An 18,392-nucleotide genomic window follows, 5' to 3' on the forward strand; every position below is an offset into this window, starting at 1 on the left:
TGCGGGTTGGTGGTTTACGGGACAAAAGCTATCTGCAGCAGTCAATTAGAAAAGGAACAATCAATGAGTGTGTGTTTGACAGACTGCAAAACTTGCTGATAAATATTCAACCGTTCAACAGCGCTTCAACAAGGCGACTCCTCTGTCGCCTCATGTTATAAAACAGAAAATGTCAATAAGTGACTCTGACTGAGTCACGTTGTGCTGATTGACAGTTATAGGACAGAACGACAGCACTGCACTGCAATCATTTGTATTTCATATTTGTATTGTGCTTTACTGAGTGCATGTTGCTAAAATCTGAGACATGCCTGCCCGGTTTGTGTCCTGATGATTAGTTTTGAGGAATGTGTGCACTTGTGTAATAATCAGCATGAGATGTCAGGCTGAATGAAGCTGCAGGTGCACCAAAGCAAAACAATCAACTTTCAGCTTTTTCAGCTGTGGGACTCTGATGGGGGAAAGATTTGTCCTTTTGATTTCCTCTCTCTTCAGGGTATTTTGTGGCTTGAGCCCTAGAAGTAAGGGTATTTTACACAATATGTGGAAAAACTTCATAAAAATCCTAAAAGATACAAAACAAAGTCGCACACAGACTTCAAACAGTGAAGTGGAGGGTGAGGGTTGGACTCAGACACAAAGGATGAATCAGCCAAACAGCTTCCAGAGGGTGAAACTATCTATCTGTAAGAAGGACGATTCTCTGCTGATACCAGCTGATATTTGTACATACAAGAGAAAATGAGCGCTGCTCACCATGTCTCTCGTCAGCTCCAGCTTCCAGTTAGCTTCACTTCTAATGTGAATATGGGCATAAATTATGCAAATGTGTCACATGGTGACGTAGCTTGATGTTAAGAAGTCACATAATTTATATATGTGTATTTATATATCTGGATTTATTCCATCCTGGATTTGCCTCCCCAGTATATCAATGTAAACACAACCACCAGTGTTTGCAGTATTGATGTAGTTTTTCTTATCTGGCAGGTTGTTGGAGTGTTTGAGTTACACCACCACATTTGATGTCCTCTTCAAGTTGCTCTTGAGAAAATTTCATGTATTTGTCCCCTGCAAAGGTGATATTTGATTTTTGCCTGTGCAGATTGAAATTTTAAAAGACTGGCTCATCACATCTCATATGTACTTCATGTACTTAGAGTCCCTCTGCTGCCAGCAGACACATAGAAACCTCCCGGATGGTGTGTTAATATTTTATTGCATTTTCATGGCATACCTAAGCTCAACTTAACATTACCTTCAACCCTTACAATTCGGAATAGGGCTAATATTACAATATTTTGATATATGATACATATTTTGAAATCTCCTCAAATGCATTTCCGTGGCCGACAATCACAATATTTTTGACCATGTACCTCTATATCAATATAGCAACAATATTGTGTGGATGACTATGGGTATTTTAACAAAATATTAACACAATAAAACAACACTCAAGATAATCCACAGACCTTGTTTCATGTCAGAACTTTTTTTTTTTTTTACAACAAATACAACCGTCCAGAAGCGTCCACCTATTCATGGACAGTGCAGGATGCAAACATTAATGGCGTCCTCCTCGGCTGAACTGTAACATTAACTCGCCCAGTTAGCTTTGTTAGCTGCCTCTATTTATGAGTAGGTTCATGCTTCCTTCTCTGTGATGATACGGTTGTGTATGCAGTCATGGTCCAGTAGAAAGAAAATAGTTCCTACATGAAACTGCTCACAACAAAGTTGTTTTTCAAAATGTGTTATTTTGGCGCTTTGCTCAGCACAAGTCCAGTGCCGTCTTGTTCCATCGTATTCAAGAGATCGCCGATAAGTCTACGGCCAATCCAAAACAATCTAGATGGATACAGCTCAGAGGAAAAACATGTGTTTTTATTTTTGAGGTGAATCCCTTTAAAGGATTGTTCTACCTCTGCAGTTATCTGAAGCTGTTATATGTGTGATGCATGCATGTTTGAACTTTAAACCAGTTAAACTCAGTGACAGACCCTCCAGAGTTATCTATATATGGCACCTGTAAAACCTTTGAACAATCCACTCAGAAACCGCAGTAACATATTATACATTTTCTTGCTTCATGTCTCTTGCTCTGTTAATAGTTACAAACACAACTGGACACATAACACTCTGACCTTTTGTCTAAGCCAAGAAAAATAAATAAAATATTAATCAAGTAGCAGCACAGGTCCAAAAGTCTGGGTCCAATACCTGAAACTGTTTCTAATTGTTTTTAATTATCCAAAAGTTTTAATGAAGATTAAAGTTTATGGCGTTTGTTACAATTCCATCATTTAAACATCAGTATTTGAAATCATGTATTTTAATATAACGTGTCTGTTATTAAACTTTAGTTAACCCTCATGGTCAGTTTGAGATCCGTGCCCTCTTTAACAGCTCAAAAAACATTTATTGTTTATCACCATGATACTTCATGAAATTGACATGTTTAAGGAGGTGTGTGGTGACCAAAGGCGGAAATTCTTGACAGGAAGTTAGGGTTATTTTAAAATTGTGGTGACCAATTCAGGTATTAATATAATAATAAGAAGAAGAAGAAGAAGAAGAAGAAGAAGAAGAAGAAGAAGAAGAAGAAAACTAATAATAATAATAAACTTTGTTTGTATTCCACCTTTTGTACAAAAAATGCACCTATAAGCCTTTACAGAAATATATTCAATTACTTTCTCCCTATATATATATGAGGGAGAAAAGTAATTGATTTTGCAGTTGTCATTATTAATTTTTTAACCAACCAACAGAGGGGACAAAACACTTGAGAGCAAAGTCTTTTCTCCCTCTTCTCACCTTGCCTCTGGCTGCAACAGCTCCTCCACCAGGCCACTCAAAGAACTTCATTTTTCAATTAAATAACTTTCTAACTACAGCACACATGAATGAGTGGGTTTCAGTCACTGGCAATATTTCTTTAAGCCTAAGTATAAGTCTTTAAGTGTTTACGATAAATTCAAACAGCTACAAACAATACTGTATGTTAGATAACATCTCAAAACATGTTTTTTCAGCCATGATTAACCCACTAGATGATGCGTGGACTCATATTCCTGCTGGCAGTGTTGTAACAAGTACCCAAAAGTCATGCTTGAGTAAAAGTAAAGATGTCATGTTAATATATTACTTTGGTAAAAGTAAAAGCCACATGTATGAATCTACAGACAATGATAGAAATACTACTTGAGTAAAAGTCTTAAAGTGTCTGATATTAAATGTATTGAAGTATCAAAAGTATAGTTATAATCATATTTTACATATTTGCATGACTGTATAGTTTGTATTGTGGGTTGACTGATTATTGGCCTCGCTGGTTATCGGATCACATCTCATTTTTGTGATTATCAGAATCAATGTTTTCAATCCCATTTTCAATAAATTAAATTAATTTAAAAATGCATGACTTTGGCTCTAGTGCAGCATGCAATCTGGATAGAATCTATTATGTAAAATATTCATGTGTCAATATCTGTCAATAATCAGTTGTGGTGTCAAAAGTACAATATTTGGCTCCAAACTGTTGCAGAAAATGGAAATACCTAAAAACATGTACTTCAAAATTGTACCTACTGTAAGTACAATACTTGAGTACATCCCATCACTGCCTGTCAGGCAGCAGTTTTCTTTAATAAGACAACAAAATTGGCTTTAATGTGACCCAATCCCCATATTTATTTACAGTCCAGTACAGTACTGCCTCTGACTGCATCCCATCACCAGTATAGTGGATAAGATCGCTGTCCTCATTGACACAGTGCTAAAGTCCTGACTGCTGCTGCTGCTGACTCAGGTCTTGTGTTGGTGCTGTCATCCGAGAGCACTGGCCTTATCAAGTTCTCTTATCCCCCTAATTTGTTTTTGCTGGTTTTGCCCCATTTAACTCTGCCCTACATTGACAGATTATTTGCTTTATTAACTTTCCCACTTGTTACTTATTAGAACTTCATTTCGCAGCTGATTGCAGGTAGCAGCACGGACAGGGGCAGGAAGAGACTAAACAAACAGGTCAGGATGGCCAGCTCTGTCCTGGACTGTCCGCTGGATTCCATAGAGGTGGCCACCTGTCTGGGTGAGAGGAGGATGTTAGCCAAGCTGACGTCAATCATGGACAACACCTTTCACCCCCTGAACCAGACTGTGGAAGCCTTGAGCGTATTTGTCTGACTCTTTCTCCTGTACTTGAATTTCCCCCGTTATGGGGTAAATAAAGTCTATCTAATCTAGTCTAATAGGATTTCAGAGAATGGGAAAGCACATGATGTCAGTCCCTTTAACTGCCCAACTGATGCAGACCGATATCGGGCATCCACTGATGAACAGATCCCTGTGAATACATTTTGTTACACCGTGAGAGCCAAGACACAGATACCGCTGATTAAATCTGGTGTTATATTATGCCTTAAAGGTGCACTTTGAGTTTTAGAGAATAAGTTTTAATCAGAACAAACTAAATAAACAAACTTTTCATGACTGAATAAACTGAATAAACAAACTGACCTTAAAGGACAACACAATTTCATACTGTTTTACTTTGTTTATATGTATGTGGCGGACCCTGCCACCTTTCTAGCTTCAAACAGTGTTCTGGGGAGTTTATATTATTACCTCATTAATACTGTAAATATCAAAATTCTGAGTCTGAATTTCTTCTCCAGGACTACGTAGTGCCCTTTTTACAACTAACCAAAAGTTGCATAGAATCTTCATCCAACTCTTCATTTTGATCTTTTCACCACTGCAACAATAATCTAAGTGATACTGAAATGTAATCTGTTTTACCCAGGAAGCACATTATTCAATCAGCCTTTTGCCTTGAGACAGTTGTGTATTGAGCCTATGCAAATCTACTCAGACTTGAGAGTCTCAATTGTTTGTTTATTGCAGATCATGTGTTGTTTACTGTGAGACACAATGCCAGTGTGAAAATTAAACTATAAGTATATTATGCATGTTGAAGGTTTTCTGCTGTATTTTTGTGATAGATCTTAAATGTACAACTGATTCAATGATTCTCTGAAGAGTCACAGTCAGTGGAGTTCACTGTCCTCACAGTAGTACCTTTCGTTCCCAGTTGAAGGTGACTAACACTTCTATATGCATTTGCAAACATTGGCAATGTTTGGATAACACTGTCATTAAGTGAACTTTGGATTTGGTGGGATTCTTGATAATGCAGTAATCACTCACAAGCAAATTCCTGGTTTTCCCAGAAATAAAAAGGTGGATAAAGAAACTTAGGCTGTTTTGGTTTTTCAAACACATTTTATTCAGAATGGATCTGAGTGGAAATACAAGAGTTTATACTGTTGAATAAAAATAAAAAAAATGGATAAGTTCTGAAACCCCACCACAAAGTGCTTGAATCCACTTTATGTTTTATTTTAACAGTTTTATTACACCATGAATGTGCAGGTATGAAAAAAATGAAACTTATCCAGTCCAGGAGTTTGTGTGCGACAGAGTGTCATCACGCAGGAAGCATTTAATGCTAATTCCTTTGGACGTAGGTTTGCGGGGGGACTTTGAGCAGACGCGCAGAATCTACCATGATAAGGCGTTCGTGCTTTGTTACGAGTGGGGAAAGATTGAGGGCCATGTGGACAGTTTAGGGCTTGTCATCAGGGGCGGGAAGCTTCTCGAGTGTGGGCTCCATGCCCCAGATCTCACGAGCGTACTGGGAAATGGTGCGATCGCTGGAGAACTTGCCACATCCTGCAATGTTGTAGATCACCTTCTTGGTCCATTCCTTGGGGTTCTGATGCAGGAATGAAAGTGATTGATAAGTGATTGGTATGATCAGTGATTCTTAAGATTTCCAACTCTGAGTCTCCATTCATTAGTGGTCATACTCACAGTGAACACAAACTACTTAAAGTCACTTTATAAATGCATTATTGAAAAATTCCTTTATAATGAACATACCTTGTAAAGAGCATTGACCTTCTCCTGGCATTTAATATAGTCTTCATAGTCAGCAAAGACCTTAAATCTGTGCAGAAAAGAATTCAATAGTATAAATTACAATGTTAATACATGTGTGTATTATTATGAGCACTGAATGTTGGTGTTCATGCAAAGGGCTGTGAGTTGTTTTGTTTTTTCCTTTTTTTTTTTGCACCAGCATGCAAGTTTATACACGTCCTTATTTGCATGTGTGTGCGTGTGTGTGTGCATGCGTGCGCCTCGGGCTGCGAATGTTAGATGTGTCTTTACCTGTCATGATGCATCAGCATGTTGACAATTTCTTTAAACAGGTCATGCTGCTTTGGGCTAAAGAAGCCTCCAGCAATCTGGTCAATAGCCTGTTTCAGCTCTGGCAGGCGGTTGTAGTACTCTTGAGCGTGGTATCTGAGCAGGACCGGAAAAATAAACAATGTGCACATTCAGAGAAACAGAAGTACAGGCTTGTTGCTGTAGCAACCATCCTGTTAATGAAGGGTTGGTAATCAATGCCTAAACAGTGGCACCAGCAGGTTCCACAAAGCCACACCTTTAAATGTAGAAAACATCAGGTGGACAAAACACTTGAGTCTAGCGAAAGTCATCATTAAAAAAAAACCTCTGTGGGAGACAGCAACGCTGCAGGATTGTCAGAACACATGGAGCTCAGTGAAAAAGTCACCAAGAAGTTCACCAAGTGGATCTGATAACAGGTAACACACTATGTTCTTATATGCAAAGACATAACATACTGCAGTTGCACAAATACAAAGACAAGGAAGAACCTTGTTTCAGCTCCTTTTGATGCCCCCTTGTAGGATTATGTCATGATCCATTTATTTTTAAGTTCTTAACAAATATTGGGACTTAAATGAGGCAGAAGCTGAAAATGTAAATACATTTGGACAGATCTTTACCCTCTCATGTCCATTGCATCGACATCATCCACCCTCATGCCAAAGATGAAGAGGTTGTCCTCGCCGGCCTCCTCGGCCATCTCAACATTGGCTCCATCCATGGTACCGATGGTGAGAGCGCCGTTCAGCATAAACTTCATGTTGCCGGTGCCGGAGGCCTCAGTCCCAGCTGTGGAGATCTGCTCTGACAGGTCTGATGCGGGGATGGCTGAAAGATGACACAGAGTGTTGATGACTCTTATAAGCATTTTGTGTTCGTGTTTTTATGAAAAAAACTGGCTAGGGACATCTGCAAATGAGCAAATCAGCTGGGTGATGAGGATTAGAACAGATAGAAAACGAGAGAGGAAAATGGGAATAGAGGGCAATGATTTGGTAATTACCTCTCTCTGCCAGTGTGACTCTGTAGTTCTCCAAAAAGATGACTTTGAGACGGTCTCCGACCACGGGATCGTTGTTGACCACCTCGCCAATAGCCGTGATCAGACGGATAATCATCTTGGCGGTGTGGTATCCAGGAGCAGCCTGCATGAAAGACAAGGTTTGAGGAATGATGTCAGTTGAAGTTGACCTGTTACACTTTTTCATTTTTGTCTTTTTTCTTCTGTGGTCTATTGTATTTAGGTTCTTGTGCATGTAAAATGTCTTAAAAGTTAAAAATGTAAAACAAAAAAGCATGTAAACATATTCCAGTAGTTTCTTTTAAAGTACAAACCTTTCCTCCGATCATGACAGTTCTTGGAGTCCACTGCTTGTTAGGCTCCTTCTTGATGCCTGGCGGAGGTATATGAATATGAACAGATTACAGGTCTGAGGTGTTCAGCAAAATCTTAAACACCACAGCATCTGAAGTGAATGTGTGTAGCAGAAGATTTTAAGCGTGTCGACTTACGGTTATAGTAGGTGATGATGTGCAGACAGTTGAGCAGCTGTCTCTTGTATTCGTGGATTCTCTTGACTTGAACGTCGAACATGGAGTTGGGGTTGATCTTAACCTTGTAGTGCTCCTCCAAGTGCACAGCAAACTTCAACTTGTTCTCCTGTATTATCAAAACGTCAACTTCATCACATAAAGGACAACTATTTCAAGACACATATTCGTCATTAAGCAAAATAATTCTATAACGGCACAGTCAGGCACAAGAGAGAAGGAAACAACATCTGCACAAGTGTCAAAGAAAACACACTCCTTGACTGCTGACTGCGGTTGCAGAGGCTGTTACTGGAAGCTGTGACATTGATTACCGCAGGCTTGAAAACAGCCTGATTATATGTGCAACACACCACGGAACAATCAGTGTATGTTCTCCTGAAAAGGCACAGATTGCTTGGTGTGGAATATGTGCAACTCTCTCCAGGGGTTTGTGCTGTTGAGCAGGTGTAGCAGCTGTATTTACATAACCAGCTGTTATAAAGTACAACTACTTATTCACAAGTATCTTTTTATCGTTAAGCATGAGTGTTAATTCCATCAAGCACAGAAAAACAAATAACTTCATCACCTGCTTCACTTTGGCAATATCACGAATGAAAGCGTCATCGTTCACAAATTTGCGGAGTTTCTTCAGCTGGTCGAGGTCACGGATGAATTCCTCACCAATTCTCTGTTGACAAAAATTGAGAAAAAGTCAATATAAGGTATTTTTCAGCCTGCAGTGTCATTCATATGAAATGTATGCGTTTGAACAGAGCTAACCTCGGCGATGACCTCAGCCAGCCCGGGGTTGCACATGACCAGCCAGCGGCGAGGGGTGATGCCGTTGGTCTTGTTCTGGAACTTTTTTGGCTCCATTTCGAAGAAGTCCTTGAAACTGCAGGCGAAGGGAAGCATCACATATATCAGAACCCACAACAGATGCAGCAGCAGAAATCATAGAGGCTGAGGGATGTATGAAACAGATACAGTACTTATACATAACAACACATGCATGTTCTGTATTTTACCACTTTTACAGGCAGATTAGTGTTTATTCTAGGGACATACATAGTTGCTTTGAGGATGTCAGAGTGGATCTGGGCCACGCCGTTGACAGCATGGGAACCGACGATGCACAAATGGGCCATGTTGATCCTCTTCTGTCCGCCCTCCTCAATGAGGGACATACGGCGCATGCGGTCATGATCACCAGGATACTTAGCAGCAACTCTCTGCAAAGTTAAAAAGAGACAAAGACAAAAAATGAACTCTTAAGTTTTGATTTTTCCTGGTGAATCATAGATTTTTAATCATTATGCATTTTAAGGTAGGTCAATGCAGCTATTCTAAAATTAGATTAAAGGTGTAATATGTAAGAATTGAGTTGAAAACATCAAAACTAACAAAAATTATCAATAGAAACTTAATAAATGACAGTTTTTACATAATGACGTTCCCAATCTAGACCACTACTGTACATGCACAGCTAACCGAGCTAACTAGCTAACAGCAGCAACAGTTAGCAGCAGTTAGCCTTTACTCTTGTGACATGATGGGCCCTATTTGTTTTGAGTATGGCCTCAACAGCTGGCCAATTCTTACATATTGCACATTTAAATGAGCGGTAATAAGACAATTTTAAGTATGTAACTGAAATTCTGTGTATTATAGTTCAGGTCTGGTTAAGCTGCTGCTCATAAAACCTGTCTGTCACTTCATGTCAGGAATATTTCACCTTCCTGAGCCGTGTAATTTAACTCTGACAGATGTTGCAATTAACAGTCAATAAATGCCATTTTGTTCTTCAACTTTTACATCACACTATTTAGGTGCCCGTGCTCGTAGTCTTTAAAGTCGGTACTTGCATTTTAACAGGTTTCTCTGTAGTCTCTTTCCACCATTATTGTCTTTCTTTTGTTCTGCTCTTCCTGCCTCACGTGTTTTAAAATGTTACTCTGTGATGGACTTCGATTTAATAGTCATTCAAATTCAAAGGTTGAAGAACAACTCAGATCTTTAATTTAAGCAGCATTATGTAACCTTTTCACTTAAAATAACAACGTCTTAAATCATGTGATGGTACAGTGTCTTGTAATAGGGTGAATGGTGTCTCTGTCTCAGCCACTCTGCGCCCCATCACTTGTTTCTGCACTGTGTAACTTCAGTGAGAGGGTATCACAGCGTTACATACATGTTTACTTCAACATACAAGTTTTCAACACATAGCATGTGTTTCTTTGTTGCACCTACATTACATCTGACAAATTGTTAAAGACCTGGGATTTGTATTTACGACAACTGTGCAGAAATTTACAAGATAAACGTGCAAAAGTATCAGCATTAAAATATACTTTAAGTAGACAAATAACTCATTACACAGAAGGACCCATTTCAGAGTAACATTATGTGATGGAATTCTAATTATTGATGCATTAATTTGTTCATCACTTTAATGTTGCAGCTGGAAAAGATGGGGCTTAATTTCTGCTGTACATCTTGCAGGGCTACTTGTGTATTTCACCAAGGAACCAAGTTTCTTTATCCATAATATAAATAATAATTGATATGTTGGTTATTAATCAGAAAAGAAAGTATATATACCTGTCAAATACTTAGTAGTAAAACAAGTACAATATTTCCCTCTGGAGTAGAGGGTATAAGTACCTCAAAAGTGTACTGATGTACAGCACATACAGCACTGATGTACACCACTAACCAAATTCATTGTTTGCTTCGACATTATGTAACTAATGTAAAGTACTGACTGATATTCTGATGACTAGGCTTTATTACTATATTGGTACTTTCACTTTACTTTCACTGCTAGTAAGGAGGAGTACACACTGTATGCAGTACATTTGGATGTGACAACATGTTGTAATGTGCAGTACTAACCTCCAGGTGGCGACGGTTGATCTCATAGACAATTTCAAGGTGGCGAGGCAGCAGATGAGCAAACAGGTCGACTGGCCAGCGCTCCAGAGCTTCAGGAAGGACGGTGTGATTGGTGTAGGCACAGGTGCGCACGCAGATGTCCCAGGCCTGAACGTCAGCAAGAGGAAATATGCATGTATGTATGTTACTAGGCAAGACTTTGAGAAACATTGCAAAATTAGTGTAAATGTATTAATGTAATTAAACGTGTCTTATTAACTACACTAAAATGTTTTTGTCCCATTCAAAACCTCTGCAAATGAAACAAAATGAAGCAAAGCAAGAGTGTCGTGGTTTGAAACACTTAAATACATTCCTAATTTGAAAAATAAAACTTGTTGAGGCTGTTAGGTCAGTGTTGCTCTTCCTCACCTTCTCCCATCCAAGCTTCTCTTCATCAACCAGAACCCTCATCAGCTCAGGAATAGCCATGGCCGGGTGAGTGTCATTCAGCTGGATGGCAACCTGAATATGCAGAACATTATCGAACATCAATACAGAATTAGAATACAGCATGAAGTGCTTTGTACATACTGCTCATGTCAACTATTCTCACAAGATACAATAAAGCCCTTCTGCAACCTGTTCCACACACTGACGGAGGCAATTTAACGACAGCACAGAGAGAACATCAGGGGGGAAACCTTTTCATTTTTGACAGAAACTATTTTGTTGAGTTTTTCGCTTCACCTTGTCAGGCAGTTTGCTGAAGTCTGTGCGAGCGATCTCCCTGGAGCCAAACTTAGAGACCTTGAAACGACGGATGATGTCTTGCAGGGTGGCAGATACCACAAAGTATTCCTGCTTCAGACGGAGCTCCTTCCCTTCAAAGAACTGAGGATGAAGACACATATTTGTCTGATTCTGTTCTGCAGGCGAACATGAATAGCTTTTTTTATTCTTTAAACATAGCCTTTTGCATATTACAGACTGGTATTAGCTCATGGACAACTGAAATCTTTTCATTTTAAGAAAATAATTACCCAGTCCTAATGTAAAAAGAAAGTGCTGTTAACTCATTTTAGAGCAACATCAAACACCCATCTATAATATACAGTCATATGCTAATGGATGTGTATTATATATGTGCATACATTGTGTAAATGTGAAGTTCCATTGAACAATTATTTGAGCTGAAATCAGTGTTCAGTGTTGATCCTTGAAGACTCAATAATACAAACATTTTCTTCATCCTCTGAAAAACAATTTGTTAAGTTCACATTTAATAAGCCGCTGATGTCTTTGAAGCAAATGTTTGGGCTTTTTTTGTCATCAGTTGTTGATATTAAAGGATAGGTTCACCCAAAAAATTAAGCTTCAGTCATTATCTACTCACCCCCCCATTGCTGTTAAGTCAGGTGAAGTGTCGTAGTCCACAAAACATTTATGGAGCTTCACAGCAAAACCATGTCAGAGCGTTTGCCTAAACAACTGAAGTGGATGGGGACTTGTTTTAAAATTTAAAAAAGACAACAGATAAAAACATCAAATGGCTTTGCACAGCTCGTCAGATGTTATCCAAGTCTCTAGAAAGCCCCAAGATCCCAAACTGATTTGAAAAGACTTGTACACTGTCGACGCACAGCCAAGCTTGTGCACCAACTTCAGACATGGTGCTCCCTTTAAGCTTAGCCGCTACAGTGAAGATTTTGGCTTTAAAAAGGGAGTAAATAACGTCTTTTCAATTCAGTTTGGGATCTCGGAGCTTCTAGAGACTTCGGTAATACCCGACAAGCTATATGGAGCTTGTCGTTGTTTTTATTTTTAAGATTTTAAAAGAAAGTCCACATCTACTTCAGTTGCTTGAGAGAACACTGCAACAGTGTTTCGTTGTGAAGCTCCTTCATCTGACTTTCCATTAACAGGAGGGTGAGTAGACAATGAAGGAATTTTCATTTGTGGGTGAACTTATCCTTTAATATACTTTCTCAAAGGGCAGTTGAGGAAATATCACCTTCAATTTGCAGTTAAAGCATATTAGTCAAATAAAGAGGTATTACAATGAAACTGCAGGGCTAATTATTTCTACCCTGAATGAATCAATGAGTTAATTTTAAGCAATCAATTCTAAAAATCCCAATGTGACATCTTCATTGATACGATCAAATATATCAAATTGTTAAAAGTAGTAAAATTAGAGAAACTGGGAATTCAAATTTCACAAATCAAATCACAACATGATCAAACAGCAGTGTGACTGGACTGAATACAAACATCCTGTCCACCAGCGCGCCTGCTCTCACTTGCACAGACATAAATTATCAAACCTGACATGAGTAAAAGCTCGAGCTACAGTAGATGGTTATCTCACAAATCCTCCTCCTTGAGCCTTCAGGGAGCCGACCGCACACGGTGGTCACTTCTAATGTCAGCTATAAAGGATAGCTTCAGAGTAAGCTAAAAGAACTCGAGCTCTATAGCTGAAGACAAAGGACTCCAGTTGGGGTCCAAATTATGGAAATCCATCCCTTAGCTGTGTTAAGATAAACCCTCTAGCCATACAGGAGCCATACAGTCCACAGCTCTTAAAACATTCAACATTCAGCTGCTTCCTCTAATCCAGGTTTACATATGCATGGCCACCCTATGAGAGCACGTCTGGTGGATTAAAGGTAATATAATCATATTTTCTTACGTTGTCGTTGGGATACAGCACACGGGAGATGTTCTCAGCCAAGTTTCTGTCCAAAACAGCCTGAATGTAGCCACCAACATTGACTGGAAAGGAAAGGAAAATACTTCTTTTGGCCGTTCTCATTTGAAAGCACGACTGAAAACATGATCTCTTTCAGACTGAGGCAGTGACTAATGGGGATCCATAATAATAAACAATAAACACATACAGTCTTTGAGGTTGAAGTCGCAGGGTGCCTTCGCAGACCACAGCCTCATGGTGTTGACAACGTTGTTTCTGTAGCCGGGGATAGGGGTGTCATAAGGCAGAGCCAGCACCACCTGCCAGTACCATGACAGGAAAAAGAAATAGATAAATATTTCACCTCAGAAAACATCTTTCTATTATCACACACACTAATTTACTTTGGATCATATTTTCACCTGAGAGTCAACCCATTTGACGCCATCAGGGTGATGCTCGGTCCTGCCATAGAATTGCACTGGACGCATGTACTCGGGACGGGCCTTCTCCCAGGGGTTACCATAACGCAGCCAATCATCAGCCTCCTCAACCTGAGTAATGACATGCAGTTATATTACAGAGAGACAAGGTTGGGTTGCAAAGGATTACACCTAATGAGGATTAAGTAATCAGATTACAAATAATAAGTAACTATAATCAGACAAGAATACATTTGTAAAAATGTGTATCATAGTTGTGCTTGATTGCTTTTTAATTACATTTTTAAAATCTGGCAATTTCAAAATGATTAAACTCATCTTTATGATAGCCAGTGGTCTGTTAGCTCTCTTAATGACGATTTACAGAGATGGAGTTTTTTTCCATTCTTATTTACATTGAAAATGGAAGATGACATTTTGAGTAAGTGCTTCTCCTTCCCTTTGACTACAAAACAGCAGTTACAAAAACGTACACAAAAGAAAAGCATCCTACATGTTGGAGGATACACACAGTGCACCTGGAGTTTGGGCAAGAACTGTTTTTGTGAGGTTTACTTACAGTGTTGTAAAAAGCATTTTCAGATGATCAAAATAAGTGGTTTTCAATTCAGTTGCTGATAAAATAAATTAATCTAATTTAATTGAGGTTCACTACTTAGAATAAGGTTCAATAATTCAATGTTTGATATTGAAGTAATCTAAAAGTAAATGGAATAAATTACGTTAATTGTATTCTAATGGAATATGTTCCTTAAAAAAAACTGCAATGCATTTTGTATCCAGAAACAGATACATTTCAAAGAAAGAAAACCCTGTTGAAGGGGAAAAAAACATTCAGGTGAGCAGCTTCTTCCCGGAGCCAGACACAGAAAATGACAAGGAAGATCAGTTCCTGATAAAAGAAAACTGATCCAGCAGGTGATTTATAGTGAAACACGAGAAGAAAGAAAGATGGAACCTGACCTGCCAGCCATTGACGATTTTCTGATTGAAGATACCAAATTCATAGCGAATGCCGTAACCATAGGCAGCCAGACCCAGTGAAGCCATGGAGTCCAGGAAGCAGGCTGAAAGATAGAGACAGCATGAAGAAAATGTAACCAGCTCTTGTATAAAGAATGCATTATTTAAGTCTGTCAACAGAGATAGAAACTCTTTGAATTTATCAAACATGAAGAATGAAAGGAAAAAGAAGCTCACCGGCAAGGCGGCCCAGACCACCATTTCCCAAACCAGCGTCTTCCTCCATGTCCTCCAATTCCTCCATGTCCAGACCCAACTACAGAGGACAACACAACATGGACTAATTAAACAGACATTTTCAGAAGCTGCCTCTTTTATTCGGATTTAAGTTGAAGTGTCTTTGTCTGACCTGGTACGTGGCCTCATCACAGGCGTTCTCCAGTGCCAGGTTCACCATGGTGTTCTGGAGAGCGCGGCCCATGTAGAACTCAAGGGAGATGTAGTACACACGCTACAGTTTTGGGGAGAAGATGAGAACTAAGAACATTTCCGGGGATATTTTAACGTATGATTAGGGTTACAGAAAGGTCTCCACAGTAGCGTGATGGGTAAAGATTTGGCACTGAAACCAAAAGCCAAATGTCACAACAACATCCATCCTGAGACTGGGAAAGAAATCTTCAAGTTTTATGATTTAGCTTCATGCTTGGGAGAGCGTAGAAATGTGCCACCTGAGCCTGTGTTTAGCCTTTGCCATTTAGTTGTTTTATTTTTTTTTTCCTCTGACACAGAGAGGAGGAGAGAAGAGAGGGGGACAGGAGGAGGGACGGGTTGCTCTGGGTATTACATAACACCAACATTTAGGCCCAGGCAAAAAATAGCTCCTATAGAGGTCGCTGTAAAGGTCAGTCTGAGCCTGATACCCTTTAATTGTGGAGTTCATGTGTGGAGTGATCGGAGACAAGGTTCAGACACACGTGGAATAATAATGAATACGACTGACAGAGCAGGATTTCCTGAATTATATGACTGCATGTTCCAAATCCTGTCAGACTTCAATCATCAAATTTGTGCTGATTAGCCCTTCTTTCATCCAATAATTCAAGTTAGCAATGTGAAAAATGAATCTTGTAACAGTGACCCTGCTGGACATGATCTAACATGCACCACGAGACTTTCTAGACTGATCTCGGATGTCCTTCCTCCGCCGGGTCTCTGTTTAGACCTTTAAGGGCTTCACCTATGACCTTTCAGTCTCGAGCTCCGGAACAAAGTGATACAGTCGCAGAGGTCGCAGCCCATCAACATGTGTTAAACAGTGTCTGAAAACTGGCTCGATGTGAGTTACTAAATGTCTCCCTGCGGAGATTAAGAGCTCTGGCACTTAAATCACAGACGAACAACCTTGCGGAGTTAGCCGTGGTGTGCAGGCAAATTCTCCTCCACTGTTGAGAAAAGAAAAATGCTCCCTTTATTCAGTGAAGTTATTATTGATCTGGCAAGGAACATTTTTTTTTTCCCCTGCGAAGTAAATGCAACTGGAGATGAGTATTACTCGAGGTTCGTGTGACATTTTGAAGGAATAATGCGGTGTGGTTTGCAATTCTGCTGCTTTATTTTAGCAGCACTAGCTTTCAATTGTCTTTTGAGGCTCTTTGTGCCCCTGCGAGTACATTTGCTTTTCTGATTATGTGACTACGACATCCGACTTCAGACACCCTGGAAGGCACGCGCTCACATGACACAAGTAAAGGCTATGTGCTTTATGGCTGGACAGGATGGGGACAGAAGGTCATGGCTGAGGTTTAATGTTTCAATGCACTGTAAGAACTGCAGCATACCAGCAGAGTGCTAAGAAGCCCCGGTGAAGTTTAAATGTCATGACTTGACATTACACGTCTGACATCAGGCTGCTTAAAGTACAGCTGGAGAATGTGAAGCCCTGGCTCTAACCCCCTAACCCTTACTCTGGCCTGAAGTGTGTTCAATGTGCAGAAGCAACAGAGTTATTTCATGAAGCAATATAAGATTCAGGTTATGGCACAATGAGCTCATAACAAAGGTGCAAACCAGGTCTTAAATCAATCATAGTTGCCAGTATTACCCCTTAATATCAACATTTTCACAAATACACAAATACAAGATGTGATACTGCTTATACTGTTGTTGCCATTAAATAATTTATGTACTGTATATGCCATTACATTTTATAATAGTAGCTTATAAGACATTTATCTATCAGTCAATTTCTATATTCTTGTGTCTTCGATATCACTTTTCACTTACTTTGGGATCTTTCTCATAGTAGTGCTGCTGGGTTCTGATCCACCTGCCGATCAAGTGTTCCCGCACAGTGTGTGCAAGAGCAAAGTAGTAATCCCTTCTGGTTGCCACATTTCTGTCCTTGACCAGCGTAAAGTGGAGATGTCTGTTGAAGTTCTGCTTCAGTTCTGCCACATTCTCAACGCCGGCGAGGCCTCGCACTGAGATCTGTTTCTTTCTATCGTGGTCAGACAAGGGTTTAGACATGGTGGCACGAGTTGTAGCAGCTCAGGGCTCTGACTCTGGAAGAATGTAAACAGTACGACAACAGGCGCTCACACAACCGGGCCCAGAGACACAGCAAGACAGGCACCCACCTCACAGGCTCGGGTTCAGCATTTTTAAAGGCACGACGATGAATATTAAGCAGAGGGTGGAGCAGATTGGGTGTATTGGGTGTATGGTAGGGCACATGAGGGGAGAGGTTTTGGATAACGAAGGGGCCCATCTTGGATCAAAGATGGCAGCATATGTGACAGGATTTACTGTATTTATCATAAACTGGGGAATAAGAAGGTTGAATGAGATTTAATCTACTTTTCAGTTTCTTTACTTGATTTACTGTATACTGGTCAAAATCAATCAATAATTGACAATTTCATATTGTTGGACCCTTCTAAGTAGTAACAGTGTCCTGGGGACCTTATCCACTTCTGAAGATGGCTTTTTTATTTAGATATGGAAAAAAATATTTATTTCTGAGTTTGTATTATTACCTTTGGAGAAGATATTCAAACTCTACTTAATTAATATTTATAATATTAATTAAGTAATAATACAAACTCAGAAATATATTTTGTTTCCATAACTGAATAAACAAGCTGTTCTCAGAGGAAAATAAGGTCTCCAAAACACTGTTTGACGCTAGAAAGGTGGCAGGGTACGCCACATATAAACAAAGTAAAACAGTATGAAATGATGTTGTCCAATAAGATCAGTTTGTTCATTTAGTTTGTGTAGGCATAACAAATGAAGACCTTTCTCTTCTGATTACATTTTATTCCCCAAAACTACATAGTGCACCTTTAAACGTGTGAAAAGAAACTAATGACACATGTGAAATGGGCGTTTTCACAACTGATTGGCTGTCTCAAATATTTAATAAAAATAACATTTAACATACATTTTCACATTGTGAATTACATACTGTACATTCATATGTTACTGGCTTTGTTCACATGTGGAAACAATTTGAATCACAATCCGAATCTTCCCATTTAGAAAAATGGGTAAAACCTATTGTCTTTCCATATCTGTATTGTATATTGCTTCATAATGACAATCTACAATGAGTGATC

The 18,392-nt window shown here is 39.4% G+C and overlaps 1 protein-coding gene across 1 annotated transcript; it reads right to left on the minus strand.

Moving 5' to 3' along the window:
• Positions 1–5,266: 5,266 nt before the first annotated feature.
• On the minus strand, positions 5,267–17,421 carry pygma (phosphorylase, glycogen, muscle A). The gene is made up of 20 exons (XM_084374440.1): positions 17,059–17,421; positions 15,182–15,283; positions 15,010–15,088; positions 14,773–14,876; positions 13,789–13,920; positions 13,575–13,686; positions 13,367–13,449; positions 11,422–11,565; positions 11,104–11,196; positions 10,693–10,839; positions 8,866–9,029; positions 8,578–8,692; positions 8,384–8,485; positions 7,774–7,921; positions 7,597–7,655; positions 7,265–7,406; positions 6,882–7,089; positions 6,238–6,372; positions 5,947–6,013; positions 5,267–5,779 (listed from the first exon to the last, which is right to left on the minus strand). The coding sequence occupies exons 1-20, from the start codon at positions 17,299–17,301 to the stop codon at positions 5,630–5,632; spliced, it is 2,529 nt and encodes an 842-aa protein (XP_084230566.1). The 5' UTR covers positions 17,302–17,421; the 3' UTR covers positions 5,267–5,629.
• Between the last annotated feature and the right edge of the window lie 971 nt (positions 17,422–18,392).

The sequence above is a fragment of the Pagrus pagrus genome (genome assembly GCF_965226575.1).
Source record: "Pagrus pagrus genome assembly, chromosome: 14".
In the NCBI taxonomy this organism is placed as follows: Eukaryota; Metazoa; Chordata; class Actinopteri; order Spariformes; family Sparidae; genus Pagrus; species Pagrus pagrus.